At 49.7% G+C, this 27483-nt stretch overlaps 1 protein-coding gene across 1 annotated transcript in view; it reads right to left on the reverse strand.

The window, feature by feature from the left end:
• The window catches only part of PAPPA2 (pappalysin 2), a 93831-nt gene that overhangs the window by 45241 nt on the left and 21107 nt on the right, over positions 1-27483 (reverse strand). The window contains exons 3-11 of the mRNA XM_037404433.1: positions 19002-19147; positions 11983-12276; positions 11056-11248; positions 9481-9602; positions 7121-7613; positions 6447-6575; positions 4737-4828; positions 4296-4489; positions 2985-3122 (exon numbers count right to left, since the gene is read on the reverse strand). Of these exons, the coding sequence (XP_037260330.1) occupies positions 2985-3122; positions 4296-4489; positions 4737-4828; positions 6447-6575; positions 7121-7613; positions 9481-9602; positions 11056-11248; positions 11983-12276; positions 19002-19147 (1801 nt within the window). The remainder of the gene's footprint in view (positions 1-2984; positions 3123-4295; positions 4490-4736; positions 4829-6446; positions 6576-7120; positions 7614-9480; positions 9603-11055; positions 11249-11982; positions 12277-19001; positions 19148-27483) is intronic.

Below are 27483 nucleotides of genomic sequence, written 5' to 3' on the forward strand. Positions count from 1 at the left end.
AAATATTCCCATTTAAAAAAAAAACAAACCCAAAGGACAGCCCCAGTACCCAGAGTGACTGCAACCTATCCATCACCCAACACATGGCAAGATCTATAGGAAGAAGCCCTGTCTGCTCAGAAAGCCAACAGCTCCCCACTTGTCTACAGCCCCGAAGGCTACAGGAGGCAGCCAGGAAACTCACAGCATCAGTCACGGCAGGACAGATGTTCTTTGGAAGTAAGAAGATAGAAATGTTTTTCTCCCCCACCCTGGTACCCCCCCATCCAATGCAGAGATGTGTTTTGAGCAAGATCCACCCCATGGATTGTTTTTGTTGAGTGCTGATGTGGAGGTAGCCCAGAAAATCAAAGTGAAGATGTATTTGGGAGGAGGACAAGTCCCAGCTGGCTGGGCACAGCCCAAAGAGCAGACTGTGGGAGCGGAGGGGACAACCACACAGTTTGTGATGGCAGCCCAGCCTCAGGGTGGTGCATGCCACGCCAGGCATTGCTCACTCATGGGAGCAGAAGAAAACCTTGGACTTCATCCCAGGGCTCCCACCCTGCAGGGAGGTGCTCGGCAGCAAACACCCCACGAGCGAGTCCCCACCATTGCTTACATGCTGGCTTGGCCAGGGCTTGCTCTGATGGAGGGCTGGCCCGGCTGCAAGGAGCGGACCAGGAGGCTCAAGCATTTTTGTTTGGTACCTCCCCACAGCCTCCCTTGCTGAGAAAAGTAGGGAGAGATGAGAGAAGAAACAGGAAAGCGAGAAGGGAGGAAAGGAAAGCACGAAGAGAAGAAAGCCGAAGAAGAGCCAGCAGTGCTCACAGCCTGCTCGGAGGAGCCAGCCGGGACAGAGCTGCAGCTGGGAAGCTCCAGAGGGCCAGCCGGATTTTACCCAGCCACCTGCTGCCCGCTCCTCCCAGCGTGCTTCCTCAGGGGAGGAGAGATGGTTGGAGAAGTCAGGTGAGGCTTTCCCTGGACTACACAGCTTAAGGTGGAGGGTTTAGTCTTTCCCCTTCCTACAGTGGAAGAAGCCCTACTTGGAGATGAAGGACTCTGGCCACAAATTAGACCAAGAGCAGCTGACCTGCCTAACATCCCAAATCCTTTTTTCTTTTTAATACCTATTATGTGCTTGGCCACAGCAGGCTATCTTCTTAATTTTTCTCCCTCCCTCTCCCCCTTTCTGTTTAATTTCCTGCATGTTAGACATCCTGACTTAACTTACAAGTGATTTTGATTTCTCTGCTCATTGGATGTGTTAGAAACCGAGAACAAAGCATGGCTGGAGATCTGCAAATCCTAACGATTCCCATCTGCAGACAGACCCAAGGTACGTGGTAGATGCTTTGTCAGGTGGCAGACACACACCCCTCTTGCCCTCAGCCTCCTTACAGCATGTCCCAGCCTTTCCCTTGCTCATTGGTGCCACCTCTTGAGAAACGCTGGAGGAAGCAGTTCCTACCACCTGATGAGTTTTGTGGTGTGGCTTTCACCCGGGTGACACAGGTGCAACAGCTTGAAAATGTCCATGGGAGTTGGTGGCCATGAAACAAGATGCACACGTGCGGACACATGTGCACGAACAGCACCATTCCTGTCTGGGCAGGCGGGTCTGCTAGGCGAATTGTCAACAAGAAGCTGTCTTTCCTAACCCAATATGTTACCAATCAGCCAAACTCTATTAAAAAAATAAAAAGGGGGGGGGGGGGAAGAAAAAAGAAAAAAAGAAAAAGGGCATATTTATTACTAGTCCATAAATAATTTTATGGGCGGAAAATAATAGCACTCCTAGAGAGAGCACGGAGAACCAGTAATGAAAGTCTTTAATATAAACATCCATAGAGGAAGAGAACTGACCACAAGCTCCAATAAAACTGGAACACGCTTTAACCCCTGGTGAGAAGTGGAAAGCGAGCTTTCATCTAGGTAGGGCAGCGGGGGAGACTGCTGCCTTCTCGCTAGCAATGGAAGAAAGGAGGCACATTTGTCACGGCCAGAGACTGAAGCCGGAAAGTAGGTTGCGAGCACACAGACAGGGAAGAAAGGAGGGGGGGGGGAAAGGCAAACCAGCTAAAGGAAGCTCTCTGGAGACACAAAGGACCTCAGGGGCCATAACAGTGTTTATTGACTCAGGTCTGACGATTCACCAAGTCGTCCGAGCGCCTTGGGAAGAGGCCCTCGGCCTGGAGCAAAGCAGGGCAAGGTGCCCCTTGAACCGCGGAGGAAGCAGCGCGCCAGGGCCCAGCTTTCCAGCAACGCCAAGCAACACCCACGAAACCTCTAAACTGTGTCTGTGGTCAGAAAATCAACACTGTAAAAGCCACATTGGCCTAACTCTCAGCTCTCTGTCCTGCTCCTCTGCGTGTCGGGACAGAGAGGTTTGACCGTTCCAAACTGTCCTCCCAAAGGCAGCCCCCGAGCCCCCCTTGGGCTACCAGAGCACCACCCTGGGCACAGAAGTGCCTCCTTTGGTTTGGAGTCACTGGGGAGCAGGAGGACCTGCATGCCCCAGCCAATTGCTGTGGGCTCGGGAGCAGCCTGGAGGGCTCTGGTCCCCTCCGGACGACAGACTATATCCAACCTTCTCCTGGTGCTCTGCACAGCCCTGGGAGCAAAGGCAGCTAGGACTTGAAACACAGCTTGCACCCACCCTTCACGGGTGTAACGGCACAGCCTGATGGCAGGGGACAGTCAGAAGCAAGTTGTTTCTCAGCCTCAACACATTTTTGTGGGCTTCTGGTTTTAGGCACGCTCTTTCTCCTGGCACTCTGCCCCAGGATGGGTTTGCTGTTCACAGTGGGAATGGGGTAACTACATAAGATCCAGCCACAGGCATTTGGGGTTTGTGAAGAGTTCATAGGATACCAAGTCCTATCTGAGCAGTTTTTAAGACTGCTGTAGCTCCTACAGGACAGAAAAGGATGGGTCTTTGTCACCGAAGTGCTGGGACAAAGACAATCAAATTCTTCTGTGCCTGATTGCACGTCCTTACTTACCTTGAGCCAAACTCCTCCATCACCCACGGGCATCCTCTCCTCATCTGGATCCTGAGCGTTGTCTTGGCTGGGACTGCAGGGGAACCAAGCAGCCAGGGAAAGGTCCTTTGGCACATCGTGAAGGTGGGATTTACATATCTGAAAGGAGAGATTTATTTCAGCACAGAAAGAAGCAAGGAAAGTGAGAGAAAGAAACACCACCTACAAAACCTCAAGGAAGAGTCAACAAACACTGAGAAGGATCCCAAGTTGGTTCCTAGCATGAAGACATGATGTGGGTCCCTAAGCAGGAGTGACGTGTCACCACCCACACGTGTGCACAGGGGGCCTTGGCCATTTTGAGGTGCTGTAATTATGCTCTTCAAGCACCCCATGGCATCCGTGGGGCTGAGTAAGAAATAATGAGCCAAGCTGTGAGATGGTAGGTAATGCCACAGCCTCCTGATTTTGGCTGGGCTGATGAGATCCAAAGGTGTCATTCATGTCCCTGAATACCAGTCTTCTGGGCATTCGATACCCTGTGGTATCCCAGACAACCCCACAGGCCTGGCAGATGTGTGTCATTCTAGAGGAGCAGACGCCTGAGCCCAAGGCATCTCATTAGACATGTACACCTGTCTAATCTAAAAGCAATTTAATCACGCTGTAGGTCTCAAGAAGGTTGTTTCTTAGGTCAATAAAAGGCTAAAGATGACCTCTCTATGTATTTCTTGCTCTTCAGCTTTCTGGGGAAGAACATACACATACCACACTAACACTAATCAGATGAAATCCTGTCCTAGACCTCCAGGCCCTGCTCCAAAGCCCGTATGAAAGATGGGAATTCTCCCATCGATTTTTCCTTGGCTTCAGATCAAAGAGTTTGAGAGCAGCACAGATGCTGATATATGCATGGTTTGATCCTTTCAGGCCCTGACCGTACAAGGTATTAGACTGACGGGATTTTTTTTTTAAACCAGCAGTAGGACTACTCACATGCTCAAAGTTGTGCATTTAGCCGGTGGGACAGGGGGGTGTCACTGTTTAGCAAACTGCATGGTCAGGCGAGGTGCTCCCTGCCTTGGTGAAACACCCCTCCATGTACTGCAGTTCCTGGGCTTAGGGACTACTGAAAGAGGGGGGTGAGAAATGGCCAGGTCTTCTACTGGCTCCCTGCATGGGAATACAGTAACCACTGAGCCCTGCTAGAGCTGCTTTGTAGGTTTTGGGTTTGCCTCAGCACACTCCTGCAGCAGTGACTTCCCCAGCTTTACTGCGCGGGCCTTGCTAGAAAAGTTTTTTTTTGGTTTTTTAGGCCATGTCTTCACTCACCTTCACAACAGGCTCTCCAGTGACCAAGGAAGCAGGGCAGGACTTCACATCCTGATGGGAAGCATAGGCTTTGACTGCCCACAGATCCACATATCCATCAGGCGTGTAGGGACCACAGTCCAGGACACTGCTTGTCTTCTCAAACTGCTCACACACCCCGTCCCCATCATGCACGTAGCACAGGCTTGGTTCCCCTGCAAGGAGAGCAGGGATTACCTGCTTACAAACCAGACTCCAGGATCATACATCTTCTGCTGTCCTAGGAGGCATGCTGACCCTGGGATTTCCCACCACAAGGCCCTGACAAGATCTATGGCTCATTCCAGCTGCAAATCCACATTTTGTTGCCTGAGGTACATCACCCCTGCTCTGAGGAGCAGCATGAATAACACACACTTTTGACTCTGCTTCAAAAGGATGTCTCAATCCATTTGGACTCACCAACACAGTTGAACCCTTTTTCCTTTTTACACTTCCTGGAACAGCCATCTCCATCCAGCAAGTCCCCATCATCGCATTCCTCCTCCAGGCTCCTAAGGAGACAACAGCCAGATGTGTTAGCACCACCCTTGACTCAACACCTCTGCGCTTCTGCCCAGTCATGAGTGAGAACCCCTAATTTTGGTTCCATTTCCACAGAAGCAGGGAGAAGAGGAAGGACCACATGTGGAATAAGGTAGAAGAGAGAAAATACCACATCTTGCTAGGTGATCAAAAGAGATTGTAAGCACAGCATATGGGAGGAGGCATGACTGTACTGTGACTTTCTTATAGGACCTGAGGCAAGAACTACAGGGGAAAAAATTAAACTATATGCAACGAGGGAAGTAGAGAACCAAGCATCAGGAAGACTTGCTGCTGGAGAAAGCAAGTGTTGGAGAGGGCAGGAGGTTCTGAGATGGGGCTTGTGTTTCAGTGGGAGCTGGAGAAGCGGGAGGCAGGAGAAAGGGAGTGGGAGGGAGAGGAGGTTAGCCCAAGAGGAGACAAGAATCAGCCCCCAGCTGACATGCATGGCATCTCACAAGCAAAAAAAAGCCCACGTAGTTTTCTTGAAAAGGTTCTGTCCTCATGCTGTAGAAAATACACCTGATGGGAAAAGCTGGCAAAAATGCCTCAATTTGTACCTATTATAAAGTTACATATGCCAAACACCATGAGCAAGAAAACCTTCAGACATACATCTTGTGATGCTCACCCACCTCCCCCTTCATCTAACAGGGAAGATCCACTGTGTCCCATCTTCCCACTTTTGGCTCACTTCCACAAACAGTACAATGGAAAAAAACTTTCACAGACAAAGCTTCCCACACGAAAATCTCAGCTGCTATCTGCCTATTCCTGCTCCTCTCACTTTTCTACCAACTTTGACAATGGAGCCTAAGGGGTTGTTCACTCTGTCTAGACCAAGGCTTCGGCTAGTATGAATTCATCCTAAAACCGTAGCAGATGACACCGCTCCAGCAGCTAGCCCTGCCGTAAGCCTCTGTACCTTGCTGGGTCTTGTATAAAACCACAATCCCTCCTGCACTTGCTTCAGTTACCCACTTCCCTCACACTTAAGAAAGCCGTGTTCAAAGGAAAGCGATTCTGAGCAACCTGGAAGTTGAAATGTGAAAAAGCTGGAATATGGAAATAATTATCCCCAGAGAGAGCAGGTGAACCGTTGGAGTCTCTCAGTGTGGAGGCAGTGCACCCCTCATCATTTGGGGTCTCTAAACAAAGATGAGACAGCTCTCTAAAACCACCACACTGTGTGGGACTGAGCTTGCTGCAGAACCTGATCCTGCAGGGCCACCACTGTGTGCCCTGGGCAAGAAGGTATATTGGCCAGTCCCAAAGGCAGGTAGGTCCCTTTGGGGTCAGACTGTGCGGCACTTCGCTGAGATGGGCCAGAATCCAAGCACTGCAGTCCAACATGGAGTATGTTCAGGTTGGACCTCTCATCCAGACCCTGCTTCTCAAAAAGACCATCCCCTGGGCATGTGGCAGTTTACAAAACACAAGCTCTATCATCCAGACTGATGAGGGATTCAGTGCCCCATCTTCAGCCAAGCACCCATGCGTGGAGGACCAGCCCGTTGCTTCTTGCTGGGGCAGGATGACTTGGCAGCATAAAGAACCTCAGCTGAGAGCTTGAGTTTTCCGACTTACGTGGTCACCTTGCCATCCCCACAGTAGGGTGCTCCATGGACATGGATGAGCGGTGGGGAGGCTTCTCCTGAAATCGTCCCAGAGACTGCCTGTACCTGGTAGCGGTACACCTGCCCGGGTGTGACTTCCCTGCAAGAACAGAGAGGACTTGAAGAAGAGAGCAGGAGGGAACAGCCCATACATCTGCAACAGATTTGCTCCCCACGGCTACAGAAGTCACGTGCCTGTGCCCGGGCAGTATCACAGTTTGACATATGTCTTCGTACTCTCAACTGCCAGAGACAGAGACTGTGGGAAGAGGGTCTCTGCCAGGTCGTGCAGGGGGGGCTGTTGCTTATTTCCCTGGGGTCTGAGCTGGGGAGAAGCGGCATTAACTCGAACAATCATTTTATTGTGTTGATGGGGAAGATATTTCCGGGTTTAATAAGCTCTTTCTAGTTAGCCTGGGCTCACGGGCAAGGGTCACGCTAGCATGGGGGGTCTGCAGCAAGCTTCCCCAACGCCAAATAGGGAATCAGCTCACGGTATTGAATGTGGCAATTGCTGGGGGCCGGCGGGGACGACACCAAGACACAAGCAAAACCATCTAGAGGTTTAAAGGCACAGCCCAAGGAAGCCATTTAAACTGTCCCAGCCACCCAGTCAGCCTGTGACAGCGTGGCCTCATCACTCACGTGTCAATGAACTGGCGGTGCGCCTGTGCCGGGGTGGCAGGGGACCCGCTTGCAAATGGGGGGTCGCGGAGGACTCTGTACTGGATCAGCTTGCAGGCGGAACAGTGAGAGCTGTGGGGCATGGAGGTCAGCAAAGCCGTGTCTATTTCCATCCTCTCGTCAAAGGTGTAGATTTTGACTCCGTACATCTTTTTGGGGATGTTGAGCTTCACGGTAAAGGGGACATCACAGAAGGTGTCCAAGGGGCCCAGGTGGATGGACTCCCCCTGCTCCATCAGGACTTCAATGTCAGACAGCGCCTTGGGAGAGCCCGTGGAGAGGTACGTGGTCCAGAGGGTGAGGGAATGGGGGTAGACGGGGTGCAGGAAGCGCAGCTCCAGGATGCAGCCATCCGGCTGAGGGCACGGCACAGTCATGTTCATGTGGTACAAGTGGAGCTCTGGACTCCAGGCCTGCAGGCTGGGCTCACAGGGCTGATCCACATCAGGGGGGCCTGAGCAGAAGGGACAAGGGGGAAGCTGATGAGAACCAGGTGAAAGCTGACCTCACAGGGGACCCAGAGGGGCAATCCTCCCCCTGCAGTATCCTGTAGGTGCTTAAGCATCTCTGTGCCATAGCTGCACACCCATGTAGTCTTGCACCCACCACAGGCATGTGCCAGAGCTGGTGGCATCTGCCCTAACGTCCTAGAAAGCACAAGACTTGGCAGATCTGGTGTCTCACAGCCCTCTAGAACAGGGGCGATGGTATCCACACTGCAGTTGGTCACAGTGCCATGCTCTAGACACATCCTGGACACAGCAGGGGGGATGTGAAGCTTGCTCTGTAATCTCATGGGCACAGAAGGCTTGCCAAGGGCACCTGGATGCTGAGTCCCAGTGGCTCTGTAAGGTTGGACCTCTCTGCTATAAGCAGAGCAGACACTGAAGCTTTCTACAAGGCACGTGCTGGAACAGGTCACAGGCAGGAATGGAGCAGGCCCAAAGCAAGCCAGGGAAGCAGCTGTGGAAGGCTGCTCTTCCACCAGGACCTCCTGAACAGTGCCCAGGCTGACCTCAGCTCCCCAGCCTGCCTCCCACAGTGATGGATTAGCACTCAGCAAAGACAACCGTATCATTGGGCTTTCGGTCCCAGAAAACATCACTGGAATTCACCATCCTGTAGTAGAAACACCCTGGTCTTCATTAACCACTGCAAACTTTTCTTAGGGCCCAGCATCAGTTCAAAGCCTGCATCCATTTAACCATTAGTCTCCTAAAACCCATAAAACCTGTCTCTTTCTCACCTGAGCAAATATTCACTTGTAATAACTGCAGGTCACGCATAGGAGAAAACAACATCCAATAATTCCAGAGGCAGTTTGAATCTGCCAGTGCATCAGACAGGCAGGGGAAGCTGGAACCACTGACAATAAAGGAGCTAAGTTTTGATTTATTTGGTATTGCTGAATAAGCACAAATATTATTCTTTAAGTTGATCCCTGGCTCCCCCCCCTCAACTTGCAATGCTAGCAAGAGATGCTGAAAGAGTTTTCAGACATAGAATCTCAGCGACGTCCCAACTCTCTTTTCTCAAACCATGGGCTGCATCCCAAAGGTGTAATAATGTCCAAACTGCACTTTCTCTACAGCCACCCCAGCACATTTACAGTCACCTTCAGTGGCCCAAACGTGCAGATGCACAGAACTAACAGATCCTCTGGCTCCACGTGGTTCAACAGCAGCACGTGCACCATATACAGCTCATGGGATATTTTTCACCTGGTCTCCTGCCTCCTCTGCTTTGCCTGGGCAGCATGAAAAGCCCAACATCTCCTACAGCAGCTGCATGACCCTGAAAGTCACCACCATGCCCACAAGGTGGGTCTCTAAACCAACATCTGCATCTCGGCATGAGAGAATTGTAACACATTGCTGTTCACCTGACCAGCGAGGAATTGCATCCAACCCAGATTACCCAGGACCTGGTACAGACTCAGGGGGACTGAGCAAGGAGGTCCTCTCGCTCCCTTTGGACAAGGCTGCATCAAAGCCTGTGGATGCCCCTGAGGTTTTGAATAAGATCCCAGCATCTATGTCACAAGACTAATTTCAATGAAATGCCTCTCTGACCAGTATCTCTCATTAACACCTTCCTGGGCAATGACTGGGGTTAATATCAGGGTGTATTTTTGCCCAAAGCCAACTGGCAGTTACCAGGCACCTCCCGGGCACCTAGAAGTCCTTCCTGCACTAAAGAGCCTCCCCAACGAGGAGACAACTCACTCTCTAAAAGAAATAAAACAACTTATTTTTCTTTTCCCAACAAGATCTCATCACTGTCTGGGGGCTTACAGCCAGGGAAAGAGAGGAGACATTTACCTTCTGCTTCTTCTGGGGTCCAGTAGCCAGAGGAATCACAGACCCGAGGGGAAGAGGCCTCGTGCACGTACTGACGGAAGGTGCCATCCTCCGCACAGTCATCACAGAGCGTGTCCTGCTCCCTGCAGATAGAACAACAAAGCCATTGGCATGTCTAATCATGACTGGTTAATTTTCCATCGACGTTTGCCCGGGCAGGATCAGATGGGAAGTTGGAAAAGCAAAGCTAAGCTCTCAGGAAGCCCCTGGGCATATCAGCCTGCTTGGAATAAGCTTCAGCAGAGACAGGAAAGTAAGAATGACTGTGGGACAAGCTGGGTTTAATCTCTCCTTTTCTACATGCTCTCTAGGTAGGCTTGGATGAGCCACTGAATCACCTTTTCGTACCCAAACTGCTTGGGTCTGTCTCTGCTAAACCCCAGGGTCAGGTTTTGGCTTCCACCACTACTGCAATACAAATCGGTCATGATAATGTCAGTTAGAGGCTCCCACTGTGCCCTCCAGGAAAGAAAAAGGCACTTTTCTGTGCTAAGGGCCAGCTTCAGCCCCTTTCCTTGACCAGTTCATCTCTGGGATGTAGGACCCCTATCCCAGACCAGCGTATGAGCAAGAGCTGGGGATGGATCCGAAGACCCAGTGCCTGCCTTCTAGACCTGTGGTTTCCTGCTCCCAAACCACTCCATCCCTCCCCAGAAACAGTTTGTTTGGATGACTCGAGGCCACCCAGCACTCAGAGGCTCTCATGCCCAGAGGGTGACAGGCACGTGCTCTTGTTATCCCTGGGTGAAAGGCCTGTGATGGAAAGCACCAGTTCTTTGAAAAGGCAGCCAACACTGATCCAAGAGTGTCCCAGCTGCCCTCAAACAGCCCTTTTCTTTGAATTGCAAGGGACCACTTTGTCAACCGGCTTTAAAACTAGTTCAGGAGCTCTTCAACATGTGCTTGTGGTCCCATAATAAAAGCGTAGACCTGGTGGAAACCACAATGTTTTAATAAGAAAGGCTGCTGAATAGAAGCACTGGTGCTATATCCAGGTCCTGGTGACTCCCTGATTTTGGGGAGAAGGAAGACAGCCGCTGAGCACTTGGGGCCATGCACTGCTCACCAGCCAAACAACTCTGGTTTCTCGGCATCGTTTCTCTGGCCTGAAAAATTTCCTGACTTACCCCCAGTTAGTTACACCGTGAGTCCGTGACAGTGCTGGGAATGAAACCCAGCTCTTGCGGTTCGAGCTCCCTGCCTTAACCACAAGGCTGCATTTCCTCCTGGTAAATAGCTATTTTATACAATAAGTGCTAAATGAAGCTCATTTTTTATTCCATGATTGCACTCTGGGGTTTAAGAATTGGCTTTGCCTCCCAATGCTCTTTGGCTTCCCTTCCCAGCACCCCGACAGCAGAAAGATTATGGCAGAGCCCATGTGCCAGCGGGGCCATTGCAGCAGCCCAGCTCTTGTGTCTGAGGGCTCTGCTGGAGATGGCTGGGGAGGAAAGGGGATGGTGGGGTCTGCACCACAGAGGATCCCGAACCCCTTCTAGTGGGCGCCTGTGCAAGCCCAAGCCCATCGCAAATTACCTCTCGTGGATGACACCGCTGATGGGAGGCAGCCAGTAGATGCTGAGGGAGTCCTGTGTCTGCCCCGTGACCATGGGAGGGATCGGGATGGGCGCGGGCTTCTTGCTCTGGCCCCAGCGCTGGTACACCAGGTCCAGGTAGCAATGCATCCGGGCCACTTGGTTAGGGGTGAAGGTGTTGGTGCAGTCATCATCTGGGAGAAGAAAGGCCAGGCTGAGAGCGGCAGGGATCGGCCAGCGGGGCATGGCAATGTCCACCCTTCCCGATCTCCAAACTCTTTGGGGGGGACCTCTGGGGAGACCTGGGAGATACCAGCATGTGGTGGCTTCTCCTGCCAGGACCCTCTGGTGTCGTGTGTCCCCAAAGCCACAAGATGGCACTGCCTCAGCAGCTCCACGGCCCTGCACTTGCTCAACACCAGCTCTACCGCCTGGCCAGTGCCACCACCCGCCTGGGACACTCGGTGGGTCAGCAGGGTGCGACAGAATTGCTTTTCAACCTTTCGTCCTCCTGGGCTGCCAGGAGGAGCACCAGCCCTCTGCAGCATGCCTTTGGAAACCGAGCCAAAAGGGCTCAACTCGAAAGTCCAAAATTATAATAGCAGTATTAATAGCAATAATAATAATAATAATAAATAATATGCTTCAGGAGTGGAGAACAAAGGCACACCACCAGGCAGACAAGCCTGGCCTCAATGCACGTCCAGAGACTGGCAAGAACGGAGGGGTGGAACCAGCCTGCAGCAAGAGAGGGGCTAAGATGCTCCTGCAAGCACAGGCTGCAGCCTGCCCCATCCCAGCGGAGCAGGGGGGACCACATCAGTTAGGAAACGAGGGAAGGGAGTATTGGTGGAGGCGGATGGGAAAGAAACCCCTATTTCTAGGGAAGGTGACCCCTTAAAATTTTCTAATGACGATGACTCGTTACCTGTGTAACTCATGTAGTTGTTGAAGGGTGTTCCTGTGAAATGTGTCTGACCACAGGTGTCGTTGGTGGGGTCTGGATCCCGACAGAGTTTACTCTTCGGGGTGGGGGCAGTGTCAGCACAGAGATCTCCTGTCTCCATAGATGGAGTTGTCTCCCTGCAGGGATCGTCACAAGATTCCCGCTCGCTCACTCCCTTAAAGACATGGTACAGCCCCAGAACATGTCCCACTTCGTGGATCATGGTGTTTGTGTGGCCGTGCATACCATAATAAGCAGGGTTGAGAACAACTCCACCTGGAATTGCAAGTACAGAGAACATCACCCAGAGACACAGACAGCAGGCACTGCCATTACTCACCTGTGCCAGGTAAAGCTCTTTTCATTGCACTTGCAGATCATAAATGAGGTGCCAGATGGAGACCTGGAGATGGACCTTCTTGGAGGATGGGAAGAGGATCCTTTGCCCTCTTGGTGTGGAATGGTGTGGGTGGGTTCTCTCCCTTTTCTGATCACATCACTCCCCCAACATCTTCAATCACTTCAGCTACCGCTTCCTTCTGTCTTTTGCATGTTTATAATTCAGTGTCTGCTTTGGTTCACGCTTACAACTCCAAATAAGGGTTGGAGCCAGGGCATCAAACTGAGACATGCTGTGAGGTTACAGGGACGACCCTTTGAACCAGAGGATAGAAGACCTTCCCTAGCCTAGGCAGGTAGCTAAAGCATGCCAGCTCCCATGGCAAGTGAGAACAACGAGGTGCCTGGCAAAGTCCTGACACTTGGCTGTGCCATCTAGAAGCCACCTTCAACACAAGTCCATATGAAAATTCAAATGCTCTGCCTCTGACCCCTAAGAAAACATCAATGATCTACTGCTTCAACTTCCAAATCAGACCCTAAGGAGTAAATAAAAACTCCCATGAAGTGCTGTTACAATGCACTAAGCTTCTATCACAAACCTGACCCTAATTCACTGTGTATTTTAGAGTGGGATTTCCTAAAACGCAGTTTCTGAGGATCCCTTCCTCCCCTTCAGAGGGGTCTGCATGTGGGCAAGGTGCACCAAGTGAAAGCCCTTCAGCCATCACAGTCCTACTTTCCACTGGGGCACCCCAATTCCTTGACACAAGGGGGCACGGAGGGGCAGCTCATCTCCAAGGCACTTCGGTGCTGGTTCAACTGTCAGAGATGCTGGGGCATGGGTACAAAGTCCCACCGAAACTGTGCAGAGCTGCCACCTTGTACTGACAGCAACAGTAGGGAGCTGGGTAGAACCCATGCTCATCCTGCCTAAAGCTGTCCCTTGGCTGCAGGACAAGGTGCTTTTCCTCTCCTGCCCACCCGTGTGCAATGGGAAGAGCCAGGATCAATGATGCTGAGGAAAGCCAGGTGGAGCAGAACCTTCCCTTTGCTCACTGCCAGCATCTCCAACTCCTGACCTGGGACGCACACCCTGTACCGACAGCTCTGTACCACACCTGCTGGGGAAACTGTCCCCAAAGAATACTCAAGAACCAGACACAGCTCTCTTCTCTGGTCTCCTTTTATTTATTTTGCCCAAAAGAAAATCCCTTTGGAAAATCTGCATTTTTCTCCCTGCTTTGAGGCTTTTCATTGACTATTTCCTCTCCTTTCCTCATCTCGTTTCCTTGCTCCATCCACTTTTCCATGCTGCCTTGCAGTGGAAGCGCAGGGGTTGGGGAATATCAGCAAGATGAGGGGGTAAAAAGCAGCCCCCAGCACATGCTCAGGTTAACTCCAGGCAATACCTCCATAGCATGGGAGACTGGTTTTACCCAACTACTTTTAACCCAGACAACTTGGATGGCAGTACGGTGAATACTTGTCTCCAGCATAGCTTGTTCCCTCCTTTGCAAGGCCCTGGAGGATTTGCTGTGCCAGCTACCTCACAGCAGAGCCTCTGCTACTGCATCTCTGCTGCTGATTGCTGCCCCTGCCAGCAAAGCTAAAACTGGCGGAGAGCCACCATGTGATCCTGTCTCCAGCCACAGCACAGGCAGTTTGAAATCTGCTTTTGGATCAGATCCGTGCACTACTAGACTACCTCATGTCCTCAAATACAGGGCATTCCTTCAGATCATGGTGTCCCTGGCAGGACACCAGCAGGTCTGCGACTCCTCTGGTGGAGCCATGCTGGGTGAACATTGGGTTAGGGCTGGAAAGAGGCCTTCAGAGATGCCCTGAGCAATTCTCTTGAGCCAAACAGGGTTGCAAGAGGGTGAAGAAATAAGGGTGGCCTCTTCTATGGAGTGTCCTATGTGTGTGGCTCATGGAAGGGCTGAGAGACACCACAGACCTGTCAAGTAGCACCATTTCTTAGCTAAAAATTCCCATTTGTTGTTCTTGCTCCCCGCAGTGTGAATCTTAGGCACAGGGCAGCTTGTCTTGAGGCAAAGGATGGGTCACAAAGTAGCTGCATTCCCTTTCTCCTCAGCTGTAAAACAAAGCACAAAATCTTGCATCCCATCAGCCAGCTCTTGACCCTTTAAGTTGACTGGAAATGAGCCACAAGAAGGTACAGAGGTTGAAAAAAACCTTCGGGGACCTTCATGTTGTGTCCTGTCAATCATTAGGCTTTTGCAAGGCATCCCCCTCTCAGTTACCACACTGGTAAATACTATAGATAGCAAAGGGCATCCCATTGATGGAGAACCCAGTGGGCACATAAAAAAAAAAAAAAAAAAAGCTGCTTCTCATTTTAATCAAAACAGGGCATGAGAGAAGAGAGAACAGAAAGAAAAGACATCTCTGCAGCCAAACCCAAGACTGAGCAAGGCAGGGGGGTGCCTGCCTAAAGGTCTGAAAGGAGGAATGCACACACAGAAGGAAAATAGTGTTCGTAAACAAGTAAATGAGATGTGAAAGCCCTGCACCCATCCTGCAGCACTAACCACAAGGAACGAGTCTGAGCACCAGGGGCACTGGAGGCCCTGCGACCAAGCAGTCCTCCTCCCAGCAGAAACCAAATGCTCTTCCCAGGCAGGAGAATAAATGAGATTCCAGTACAGGGAGAGAGAAAACTGTCATGGGAAGGGATGCCAATGCTGGGATACCCTGTCCTTCCCCCGCCCACTCTGCTGGCTTCCCCATCCCATTCCTTCTCCACGCTCCACAAGGACAATCATATTTTTAATAAGTTTTTTTACAACTAATTAGATGGCAGGATTAGAAACGGCATGAGAACTCTGCCTTCCTTCCAGAATGTCCCTGTCCTTCCATTCCCTGCCCCCACAGCTCCCTGATGAGCTGGGAGAGCTCCTAGCTTTGGACCAGGAAGCTGTATTTCCTCTCTGCAGGGTCCTGGCTGTGAAGGCAAGATGTAGCAGGGTTCATACATCCCAACAAGACCAGCCTCCCCACTCCCTTCTCTGCAGGCCAGGCTTCCCTCCTCACCTCTTCCTCCTCCTCCTGCCCTGGGAGATGGGCTAAATTGAGCTTTAAGTGACCTCTCCCTCTCGTGTCCAAGAACCAGCCCAAGGAGACCGCCAAGGTCAGCATTTATACAACCAAAATAAAAATTTCAGCATCAGGTCCCATGACATCAAGGGGGCCCAGCACTCCAAGGCAGGTGAACCAGAGTCTTCTTTGGATTTGCTTACCCAGCCAAGCCCAGGAAGCTGGAAAGCTTCAGGTCTGGCCTCACAACGTCCTTCTCCCTCCAGACCAGACCTAAGCTAAGTTGCAGAGCTGGTAATGTCCTCAAGACCAAGCCTCAACTGTACTCCAGCAACAAGAGATGCCCAGTCCATCAGTACAGTGAACGATTAGTGCTGGTGTGGATCCCACTTCACCTTCACTCACACATCCCGTGGGAGCTCCCAGCCCCAGGACATTGCCCTGCTTCTAGTTACAACCAACGGCGATGCTGAAGGATGCTGGTGCAAGCCAGCCCCCAACCTGCTCCTGGGTCAGGGCTGCTGCAGAGGACACATGCTCAAGCAAGCATGGGATCTTTTAAACAGCAAACCACAAAGCTGAACCTGTATCACAGGGCCAGTCTTCCCCAGACACTGAGTCACAGCAATGAATGGAACAGACGCATGACAGTTAGTCAGACAGGAAGATGGCCATGCCTTAAGGTACCTTTGATGGAACGGCTGGCCCTCCGTCAGGATCCAGTGACCTCAGCCAGATATATGAGCTGGCCTCAGCTTATATAACTACAGAAAGTATTTATAACATCAAATATTCACAATTCCCTCGCCTTCTGACCATGTTCATGCAAATACAGTTCACATGCAGCTACGCATGAAGTTTCAAGCGTCTGCATTATTACATCGCTAGGGTTTTTGAGGCAAGGCTTTCCACTGCAGAAAGCTAAGGTTTTTTTTATAGGATAGGAGTTGTTCGACTCCTTGTGTTTTGTAGTTAAAAAGATTTACTTCTAAGTTCTCATAAAATTCATTCCAAATTCCAAGCAAGAACTCTGAATTCAAGAGCAACTCGCTGATTACGGTGGAAAGACTGAGACAGACAGTATGGTTAGAGGGAGCAGTGCAAACAGACCTGAGACCTTCTACCTCTGCTGCTAGCTGGCTGCAAGCCGTCTTTCTCTAGGACCTCCACAGCAGCTCAAATCCTGCCTATAGAAGTGTCAGAGACCAGTTCAACCTCTGCAGGTCAGTAATTATCTTTTAAGCTTCAATAAATGTAGTTGCTGTTGGTTGGTATTACTACTGGACTAAGACGGTAAAACATCCCTCAACCTTCAGAAAGGCTGCCTGAAATTCAAATTTACTCAGGAAAATAATCTGGAAGAGAGCAATAGATCTGTAAGTCATCAGCATAGGAATGGTCACTTAATTTATGGTAGTCCAAAACAAGCATAGGTGAGAAGAGGATGAAAAACAAAGTTCACTGAAGACTTCCAGAAAGGGAGGAGCACCCTCCTGAAAAATACGCTCAGAGTTCATGGAAGAATGGTTTCTAGGGAGCTCAAGGTCCAGATGGCAGATTAAAAAACATCTAGAGAAGAACTGACGGAGAACAGTTTGGAATTTGGGATAAGAGGAATTGCTAAAATAGAAGAAGGGAACGCACTTGGAGAGAAAGTTTTCACACTACTTCCCTTGAAAACGTCTAAGAAAGTCCAGTTCAGAAAGAGTAAAATCTGATCAAGAGTCTCTGGAGCCAAAAGGCAGGTGAGCTTCTTGGAGAAGTCAAGTCGAACTCAAGGAACCAATTTGATTCAGGAGGAGAACCAAAGTACAAGAGTGTCTGTATGTACGCAGGGAAAAATCAGTGGGAGTGGCACGGGGGGATCTTGGAGACAGACCCCCCTCTTATGCAAAGACCTGTCTCCACCCCTCGTCACTGTTAGGTCCTTAACGCTCCAGAGATTTTCCTCAAATGACTAGTCACTCCTCCAAAAGTTTTCCTTGCTCTTTCCTCACTACTTTACCCTCACATCTACCCAGGCTCTCCGGTAGCCTCTTGTGAGAGGCTTTGTCAAGAGCCATATATTTATGACCTGCTCGGTCCTAAGTCCCTTCTGTGCTGGACAATAATATACATTGCGCGTAGGACACTCGATGATGCGGTAGAACCTACTGTTTACGGAGAAACAAGCTTAAATCGAAAACCAAGGACAGTCTTGAACCAGCCTTCAGTCTGTACCAGAGCCTCACAGAAGTTCAGATCCAGCTTCATACCTCACAGCGTTGGCACCAGAGCCAAAGCAACACCCCTTTCCCCCTGAACCTCCGCAGCAAACCCCTGATACAACATTTCCAGATGGTGCCACCTCTTGTGTCCATGGATGGAGAAAAACTGTGAGAACGGAGCAAAACGCAAGCTTTTGATGAAAACAGTCACCCAGATCACCCCTCCATATAGGTCCTTGTGAGCCATCGGGAGTGGTCTGAAAAGAACACGTGTGGCTGAAGCACTTGCTGTAGTAAGATGACTGTCAGGCTGAGCCTTGGAAGTGATTTCTGGAAGCTGAAGAAATAAATTTCATGGAGATTTGCCTTCCTCAACAGGCAAATATAGCAATAAGCTATTGAAAAAACAGTCCTGAAACTCATTGAGGGAGGGAAACTGGCAAAAAAGAACTTTAAAACAGGTCTTTAACAGCCGTGTAAAACTTTAAAGGCTTAAACATCACGCACTTGTAAAAGCAGAAGGTCTAGGTCTGCTGTGCAGGTGTCAGGAGTAATTATTTCCAGTTACTTACTGAGAAACACTTTAGATGTTTTGACTGCAAAGTGTAAAGAACTTTGCCAGAAAACTCTGACATTGAAGAAGTGGAGGGAGCGGCAGGAAAAAGAGAGACAGCAGGAACAGGAGCAAACACACAATACATTTACATTCTGGTGAAGCAGCTGCCATTTGGACTGTTTGGTAGCCTGCCAGGGATGATGACCTTAAAGGTCTGCCTTGAATTCACCGAAGCCAGGGAGAACCTTGCCTCTAGCAGGTAGTAAGCCAATTTATAAAAACATAGTTTAATTTGCTAGTCATCCTCACATTTGCAACTGGATTCAGAAGCGGCCAGTGCTCACTACCTGGTCAGCTCTGGACTCATTCAAACCTGGAGCCGCAGCTCTGAAATCACTGATACTCCTGGTTTATCTGTTTGTCTTTACATGCTGCAAAGTGAAGTTCACCATTTCCAGGATCCTGAAAGCTAGACCAAGAAGGTCCCCAGAGAAGCCAAATGTGAGTCTAAACCCCTCTCCAGAGCCTGTGCTGATGGTGAACCTGCAGCTCTCCCCAAGCTCTCTGTCCCACTGCCTTCACCATTAAATTTTCTCATGACAACCTGGAAGCCCCTTGTCAGGGCGTGACCTCACCACCTTTCCCACATGGACATGGGGAACAGGCGGCTCCTTTCCTCACAGCAGCAGCTATTGGTACACCCAAAGCCTGTTATCATAACCTCCTTATCAAACATCCTCAATATGGAGCCAAATCATGGCTGCCTCTTTTTGCAAAGTCAACCAAGAGAGAGGAAAACCAACAACCCTGAGACCACATGAGGGGGGTTACTTACTTACCCAGGTGACTAAGGGCCTCTTTATCCCACGGCCAAGTGGCAGCACCAGCCAACTCTTCCCTCACCGAACTGGCAAAGTAAATGTTGAGGAAGTGGGTGCTGTTCAGCTGCAGTGCCTCCTTCAGCTCCTTCACGCTCATGTACGCCCTGCGAGGACAAGGGAGAGGAGATAGTCAGCATAGACTTCAACAGACCAAAGAGGAAAAGCAGGAGCCACCCACAGATAGCCTGGAAAGGGTGCAGCAGACCTGGACGCCCCATTCTCAACTCTCTGAAGCCAACAGCGTTGTGTAAAGCATGGCAAATTCAGCAAGTTCCAAGACTATGTCCTATGACACTACTAATTCTGCTCTGTAAGGTGCAAGTTCTGCTAGTGGGAGGTTTGAGTGGGAGGCAGTCATGCAAATCTTAGTAACTACAGCAGCTTTCTTGATGAGTTCTACTCTTAGAGAAGGTTTTCCAACAATGGGGAGAGAAAATATCCCAGAGAATAGCATAAAAGGAGCAAAAAATGGGAGGAGACACAATGAGAGAAGGAAGGAAAGGCAGAGGTCAGTCCTGCTAGGAAAAGAGAAGGGGTTTGGCATCAGAAGAGCGGAATGTGGGGGAGGGGAAAAGTGCATTTTCCTCAAGGTGTTGGGAAAGAGAAAGAAATCCAGAACTCCAGCAGGTTCCAACAAGGGCTTTCAGGGCTCATCCCTGATGCAGGGCAGGGCAGGAATGGACATCAAAACCTTCCTCTTGGGAGAAGGGAGGGTTTTCCAACAGGGGCCAAGAAGTCTCTTCTCCAGCTTCTCTAGTCTGTCCGGAGCAGCTCACAACCACAGCCCTCCACTAGAACTCCTCCCCCAAGACAACCAGTATGCCAGAAGTGGCAGTGCATGGCAAGAACAAGGGTCCCTGCCGGGCACAGGCACATAACACACCAAGAAACATGCTGCCTCGCCCCATCCCTGTGTATTGTAGAAGGAAGAGCATGAGCAAAAGGTATCTCTGACTTTGCTCCAAGGAATGTCTCTTCCAGCTCTGCTCAAAACAGACCTTTGAGAAGAGCACTGTCTGGGTCCCCCCAGCACTGAGCCAGCAGCAGGACCCTCTTCACGTGAATCTGTCTCTCTGCACGGGATCTGAATCCTCTCTGAGAGGAGGTCTGGGATGTCTGCAGGAGCCAGGGCAGGGGAGCACAGGAGCTCCCAAAATAAGCTTGAAGGGGAGAGGGGGACATCTCTGGAGATCCATCAAAGGGCATGGTTAGTGTGAAAAGCCTCCTAACACTGCTGGCTGTCTCCTCCCATCTCCAGAGCTGGGAATAAAGAGTTGCAGGAACAGAAAAAAATACTGGAATGAGGATATCCAAGACATCCGTTTCTGAAGGGCACAGGGAGGTAACGGGCTGGGAGAGGTGAGTAGGCAACAGGCATTGCAGCAGAGTAGTAACACCTGTGAGTGTGTCTGGGTATCCATGAAATTACCCTCACAAAGCGGTGTGTGTCTCAGCACTTGGAGGAAAAAAAAAAATCAACACAGCAGCCAGGAAATTTAGGTTTCACTCTCTCCCCTGCGTGGTTGTTTCTGCACAGGTCAGAGGTCTATAGCAGATTCACTAGTACACCAACAGTCCCAGTGTTGATCTTTAGGGAGTTCATGTCCTCAGCAGTATAAAACAATCAGCTTCTAACTTAATAATAACAGTAATAACGCCAGTAATAATAATAGTGGGATTGTAGGGCCTTGGGCTGTGCTGCAAAAGCCAGATACTCTTTTAAATCAAGTACTACCATTTCCACCATCAGTACCATTAACCTCATGGGCTGAGACAGGATTCGGACAGGTAGCCCTGGAAGACACTGTATCTAAGCCTTCAGAATCTGAGGACCATGGCCCATGGTTTGTGAGGCCATTAATTTAAGAGATTCTAAGCAAGGAAAACACTCATGGAAAGGCTTCAAATACATCACTGTGGAATGACGATGGAAACGCACTATTGTGGAAATATGTCATAAGAATGACTAAACCTACAGCATGAGGCCAACAGCAACATTAAGGTGGTGGAAAGCATTTCACTTATTCCCATGCTTCCAGGAGCAATTGGCATCTTCGAGCTGCACGGAGAGATTCTGAAGGGGAACACGATCATTTCTTTACACTGGGCTAGCTGTCAGGCACACCCACTATATTTGAATGAGCAGCGTCTGTAAAAGTGGTGGCCGGTAGCACATTCCTCACTACATTGGGTCATGAAAGGAAGGACAAAGACCCAAGCACGGGCTAAGGGAAAAAGGTGCATTCTCATCAGAGATGTGAAGTGAGAAGGGAAACCAACGAGAGATGCGCAAGTAAACTGTTTGCGATGGCAAGATCCCTAGTCAAGTTGTACCAAGAAACTTGTTTAGAAAAAGAGAGGTTGCTACAGTAAATGGAAAAGGAGGAGGAAAAAGTGGAAAAAATAGAGGAGCAGGATTCCAGAAGTAGACTAGAGCAGGACAGCATGAGCAACAGAGCTTGGTAAACCCAAAGGTTGCTTCTCTGGATCTGAAACAGCAGAGACTTTCAGAAGCCACTGCTGACTTGGGAGGTGTCAGATAATCAGGATCTGCTGACTCCCTCTTCTCTACCAGTCAGCCCCACTAGGCCATCCTGGGCTGAAGACATCTCACCTACCTTTTCTCAGCGACAAAGCAACTCTGAAACTTCAGCTACTTTAGAAAAATCTTGGCTGGACTATATGGCAGAATTTAAGGGAGAGATGAGATGACCAGCTTGTCTTCACCAGGCCCTGAGATCTCCCACCACAAAGCAGCATTCCCAGAACATTTTCCTCAGCCACATCAGCTTGCTGAGAGAAAACTCTCTCAACCGGAAACGGCAAATGAGGAGAACATGATCTCCTCCTGTGATGTCTCGCCTGAGCATCCCAGACACGCGCCACGCTGACGCCATCCCTTCAACCCAACCAAGACGGGAGCAGGCCGGGAGGAATAGATAGGGAGAAGAATAAATAAACCTGAAGGACATATTTGTGGCATGACTCGGAAGGAAGAGAAGCAAAAGTTTCATAGAAATAGAGCATAAGGAGGGGGAAGGGGGAGAAAAAGTCTCCTTCATGCACCAGAGCTGCTCGGGGGACAGACTTAAAAATAACGTTGATTCCTGACCTATGATATCTTGGAAAAATAGCCCCAAACCCGTCCAGGCTGTCCAAATTCCGAGAGCTGACGTCAGCCCTATTCAGAGGGATATTCCCGCCGCCCCTCTTCTGGAGACATGATGTTTTTCTGGCTGTCGCCTGCTAGTCCCTTGACACTAGCAACATTTTTTGTCAACCCTTAATTATAAATAACCGTAATTTCCTCCATTGAGAGATTTGCATGGTTCAAGGCCGTGTCGGGGTAGAGGGAGCAGTTCCAGCATGGAGAGATGCTTAGATGAGTTGGATGGAGAAGGAGAGGAAAGGACCTCAATTTCACCCACTACGCCATGGAAAGCACAAACATCCTGCCGGTGTCCCCGAAAACACGAGCAAGACAAAAACAGCTCTAGAATGGGCAACTCCAATTCCCCTCAATCCACATTTCCCACTGGCACCCTTAGCTTAGACAAGGAGCATGTAACTGGCGTCTTTGCCTGTTGCTTACTGCCAAGGTTATGCTCTCCCTCTTCTTCAGCACTTCTGTGATCTTCCCCAGGGGGAAGGCAGAGCAGCCTTCGGTCTCCACAAACAGCTTAAATGACAGCCCTCTCCACTGCTCCTCAAATAGCTTCCCAATGCCTACAAGACCAGAGTATTCCAAACTAGGTGGTATTTACAGCAGGGTGAGCACTGCAAGCCAACACAAAAACACAAGGAAGGCCAGAAGAACACATGAAGGTACAGCTATCAGTTGAGAAGAAAAAAAAAAAAAAACAAACAACCTCACACAAACAACCCCAAAGAATAGGGCAGAGAATAGAAGAGAGACAGAAAAGGACCATCAGGTTTGCCAGGTTCAAAGCAAATTATTTTCCCAAGAGCATCCAAAACTCACTGGTGAGCAGCCAGCTGCATGGTAACAACACTTGGACCTAGGGAGTATTTGAACCCCTGGGAGAGTGGAGTTTGCAAGAAGAGTATGTGCAATAGTAGAGAGAGATTAGGGGTGGGAGGGCTACGAACTGCCATTATTAGAGATGGATGTGGGCATGAACACCATCTGAAATGATGGCATTTGAGGGAATGACTCCAGATATGACAGCCTCCCTCACAACAGGTGCTTGCCTGTGATATTGTTGACTTAAAGTTCTGCCAAATTACACTAGCTGACTATCTAAGGCAGGCTTAGGCCCCACGCTGTGTACTATTTTACTTGTGAGACTCACGGTTGACAGAAAGCAAGATGGGAAAGCAGCAGCATGGTGGAGCCACACTGATGCTTGCGGGGTCCCGGTGCTGGGTCAAGAACACGTGGCTCTGTATGGGACATAAGGATGTGCTGTCATTGTGTGACATTTCTTACTATCAAAAAAGGAAAGGAAAGCGAAGTCCAGCAGCTTCATCAACCATGTCACCAGAAACTAGTGGAATTAGACTTATAACCACAGATGGAGAGGATCTTCACAGGCTATCAACTCTGACCCCCTTGTTCAAAACACGTTTAATTAAATCAGGTTGCTCAAGGCCATGTCCAGCTGAGGCCTGAACAGCTACAAGGTTTCCCAACCTCTCTTGGCAACCTGTGGTACTTAACCACCCTCATGGGAAAAAAAAAAAATAATAGTATCCTGATGTCCAATACAAATTTCTCATGTTTCAGACTGAGGACAGGAAGCAATGGACACAGTCTTCTCAAAGCCCTGCCCCACCTTCTCTGCGTCATCCCATCATATCAAAGGGAAGAGTCGTCAAATAGCTATAGCTTTGCATGGAAAACTACTGCTGCGCTAGACCTTACCACACTAAGGTCTAAAGACCCAAAGCTTCCTTTCCAAGCAATTGAAAAATCATGCTCCATCCACGATCCCAGGCCTCTGTGTACAACTCTCACATCCCTTTCTCATGTGTTTCCTTGGGGGAGACAGCATCTTTCTACTCATGGTTGTAAGTTAGGCTCTGAGCTGACTTGGTCAAAGGAGAAAACCTGACATACTCTGTAGAGACAGAGTTGTTGCTACTTTTCCAGGCAGCAATTTCTGGCAGCAGCAACAGGACCACTACTGGTGCATAGGTGGGAGAGAGGTGGGATTTGCTAATCTGTGGGGCAGTAGAATGGACAGCCAAGCTGTAACGCAAGCCTGATGTGGTTTAAGGTGGGAGAAGAAGAAAGCAGCAGCACTTTTTAGTGACAGCCATATCACAACAGGAAGCCTTGGGGCCACAAAAGTGGCCATTACCGGCAAAAGATGGCACTTCCAAACTAAAAGCAAGGCCAGCATGTACCCCACAGCACGATAAATCAAACTGAATTCTCTGGGTATTGCAAAGGATGCAGTGTGTAATGCCACAGGAATTCCACTGCAACTCAAAAATAGGAGTCTTTTCCCTGTAGACATATCAGAGGGGATGTGGGAGTGGGGCTGGGTGGAAGCTGTCCAAGTGCCCTCCGTGGACAGCTGGAAAATACTTGAGACCCTGCCAGCTCCAGCTAGCCATACAGCCTAGTGAAGTCACAGGGGATTCCTGGCTCTTCTTTCATGCCTTTCAACCACCACAAGGGAATTCCTCTTCCTACTCCCCCAAAACTCTGTTTGACAAACAAGGAGTCCCTCAGACTTCCCAGGAATGAGCACCAGCCTGCCAATAACATTTTTGTGTGTGGACAACGTTAGCCCAAGGCTGCAAAGGGTTAATGCAATGTGCAGCAACCTTGCTACTGAGGCAGCAGCCACAAGCCCAAGAGCCACAACTCAATCCATGAAGACAGGTGCTGAATCAGGCGGCACAGATATTTTCAGAGAACAGACTCTCTAAAGTCTCCTTATCATCAGCAAAGAGAGATACTCCTCCAGATAGCGAGCCAAAGTGAACATCATCCAATTTACCCCACCAAAGGGCTCCTCTCCATGGTGACTCTTTAGGGGGGGGGGGTGTCTAAAGATATAACCCTCCAGACTTGTGCTCACTGCTTGCATACATGAATCATCCTGGCTAGAATTTGTGAACCCTCTTCCCTGTTCCCATCACACAAATTCCCAGGTGGTGCTCAGCCTTGCCTCCTTTCTGCCCCGCCGCAGGCGGACAAAGCCCACTAGCACAGGATGAGCAGGACATGGTACCAACTTGGTGCAGCACACAACCCAAGATGGATTTCTCTGTCTGCCTCCAGACTGGGATGGTGGGTCTTGTAACCGCAGCTGCCTGCCACTCTGGGTTTACCTGCCCTGAAGTTTCTGGCATTAATGCAGCTGGGGCAGGGGATGGTGTATTTTTAGCCAAAAGCTTAAGTCCTTCTGTACTTGTTAAGACTACTTGCATCCCCATGACCATGGTCTAGGAGCTCTGACTCCAGTCCAGCACTATGCTGGTATGCCACAAACATCATTGCCAGCATCATGACAAGTTGGCAAGGCAGCAACATCCAATGACTCTCACCTGGCCAGGCTCTGGTAACACAGCCAGATGCAAAACACATGCAAGAGGTGAAGTGAAGGCTGAGGAACAACCAGACATTCCCCTGGGACTACAGGAGGCACAACACTGCTGGAATAATAGCCTCTGCAGTCCTCAGGAGTCTCTCATCATCTTCACTGCGTGGTGGACTCCAGCCAAAGAGCATTTGGGTACACGAGGGACAAGGGCATCATGCATCTCCTGGACATGCCTGCAAAAACCCACCTCCAAGGCATTGACAGCATGAGTAAAAAAACAGCAGCCATCACTGGCAGCACTGCTTAAGAGACACTTTAAAATTTGCATGAGTCACCTAGTATCAAGATATCAAAGAGGGTGACAGGACAAAACACTCCAACGCAAGGGCTTTCAGCATCAGGCGTTTCCCTTATGCATGAACAATTCCTGTGGGCTTCAGAGATAACCCTCAGTCTCCGCGTGGGAGGTGCATTTGGTTTTGGGACTGAAGCAGTAGCAGATGCTGCAGGGTCAGGGAGTTGCACTGGCAAAGCTGCAGATGGGATCAAAGAGACGAGTTGTGGTTTGAGGCTGTGACCCTTCCATATAGATTTACTGGGGAAAGGGACCAAGAAGGCTGCAGATCTAGCACGCAGCAGGCAAGCTCCCAGTTTCATCAGATGGTAGTAAGCAACTTCTTGAGGTCAGATTTGGGAAAGAAAGACAATAACATTAGCGTGAGACCAGAAAGCCCTGCAGGGCATTTTGCCCTGAGATAGACTGAAGAATAAATGCTGCTAACAATGGCATGGCCCAGATATTCCTGGAAATGTTCACTAAAAAGTTATTCATTAAATCATCACTGAACTAGCCAAAGGCAACGCTATTTTAGACCTGGTTTGGGTAAGCAGCGTAGAAATTACGGAAGAGCTGAAAGAAAACTTTGCCAGAACTAATAATGAGTTGATTCAGATTAATTTAAACGGAGGCATGAACACAGGTCTTGAACTAAGAATTGAAAACCAGGGCTGACCAGCAGACATGACCAGACTGCCAGACAGAATGGGGTGAAATGGGAATGCCCTGAAATCAAGCTGACTTCTGTGGGGAGGAATAAAAAAAAAAAAAAAAAAAGACAGACAAAGAAAAAAAAGTAGAAGACCCTTTTACAAATAAAAAAGAGCAGAAAAAGGAAAGAGCAGATCTGCTGAACAGGGAAGGTGGAGCTGAAGCTTAGTGTACTTGAGATGCATCCCTGGACAGGATTAACATGGTCTCCAGCTTTATTCAAGATTGTGAGGCAAAATTCAAGTTCCCTTTTTGTGGGGTGGAAGAAGATTAAAAGCATAGTACTGGAGTGGAGCTCAAGAAAAAGGCAAAAAGAGGTGGCAGCAGCTGGGTGGGAGCTGAAGTGCCACTTGGACTGGGTGGGAGGGTGAACTGCCGGGGAGGTGGCAGCGAGTCCCAGTTCTGAAAGGGGCAGGATGTAGGGATACAGAAAAAGGGGCAAAAAGCAGTTTGGTTTGGAGGTCGGTAGCAGATGCCTACTGTAAGATCCCACTTGGAGACAACCCCTCAGATCTTAACATAGAGGCATTCAAGAGGGCTTCCACAATCACCATAGTTGATTTCTATACATCCAAAGTTCTTCTTAACGTAGAGTGAAGCCACAGTCGGGCATCAGTGAGTTGTCTTTGCATCTCATACCATGCCAGGGGACTTGGCTTTGAAAATCCATGTTAATTCCTCCCCACCAGCCTGCTCAGAGACTGTTTGCTTTCCTGCCACACGTTGCTTTCCTCTCTGGATCTCGTTAGAGCTCCATTGATGATTTACGTACAGGGCAAGAGAGCAGTGACCAGTTTTAAGGCTCTTTGCACATGGCACACTGATACTCATGTTTTGAGAGTTGCACCAAGGATGGTCACTCCATTTGTGTTGA

This window comes from Falco rusticolus, chromosome 11 (genome assembly GCF_015220075.1).
Source record: "Falco rusticolus isolate bFalRus1 chromosome 11, bFalRus1.pri, whole genome shotgun sequence".
Taxonomy (NCBI): domain Eukaryota; kingdom Metazoa; phylum Chordata; class Aves; order Falconiformes; family Falconidae; genus Falco; species Falco rusticolus.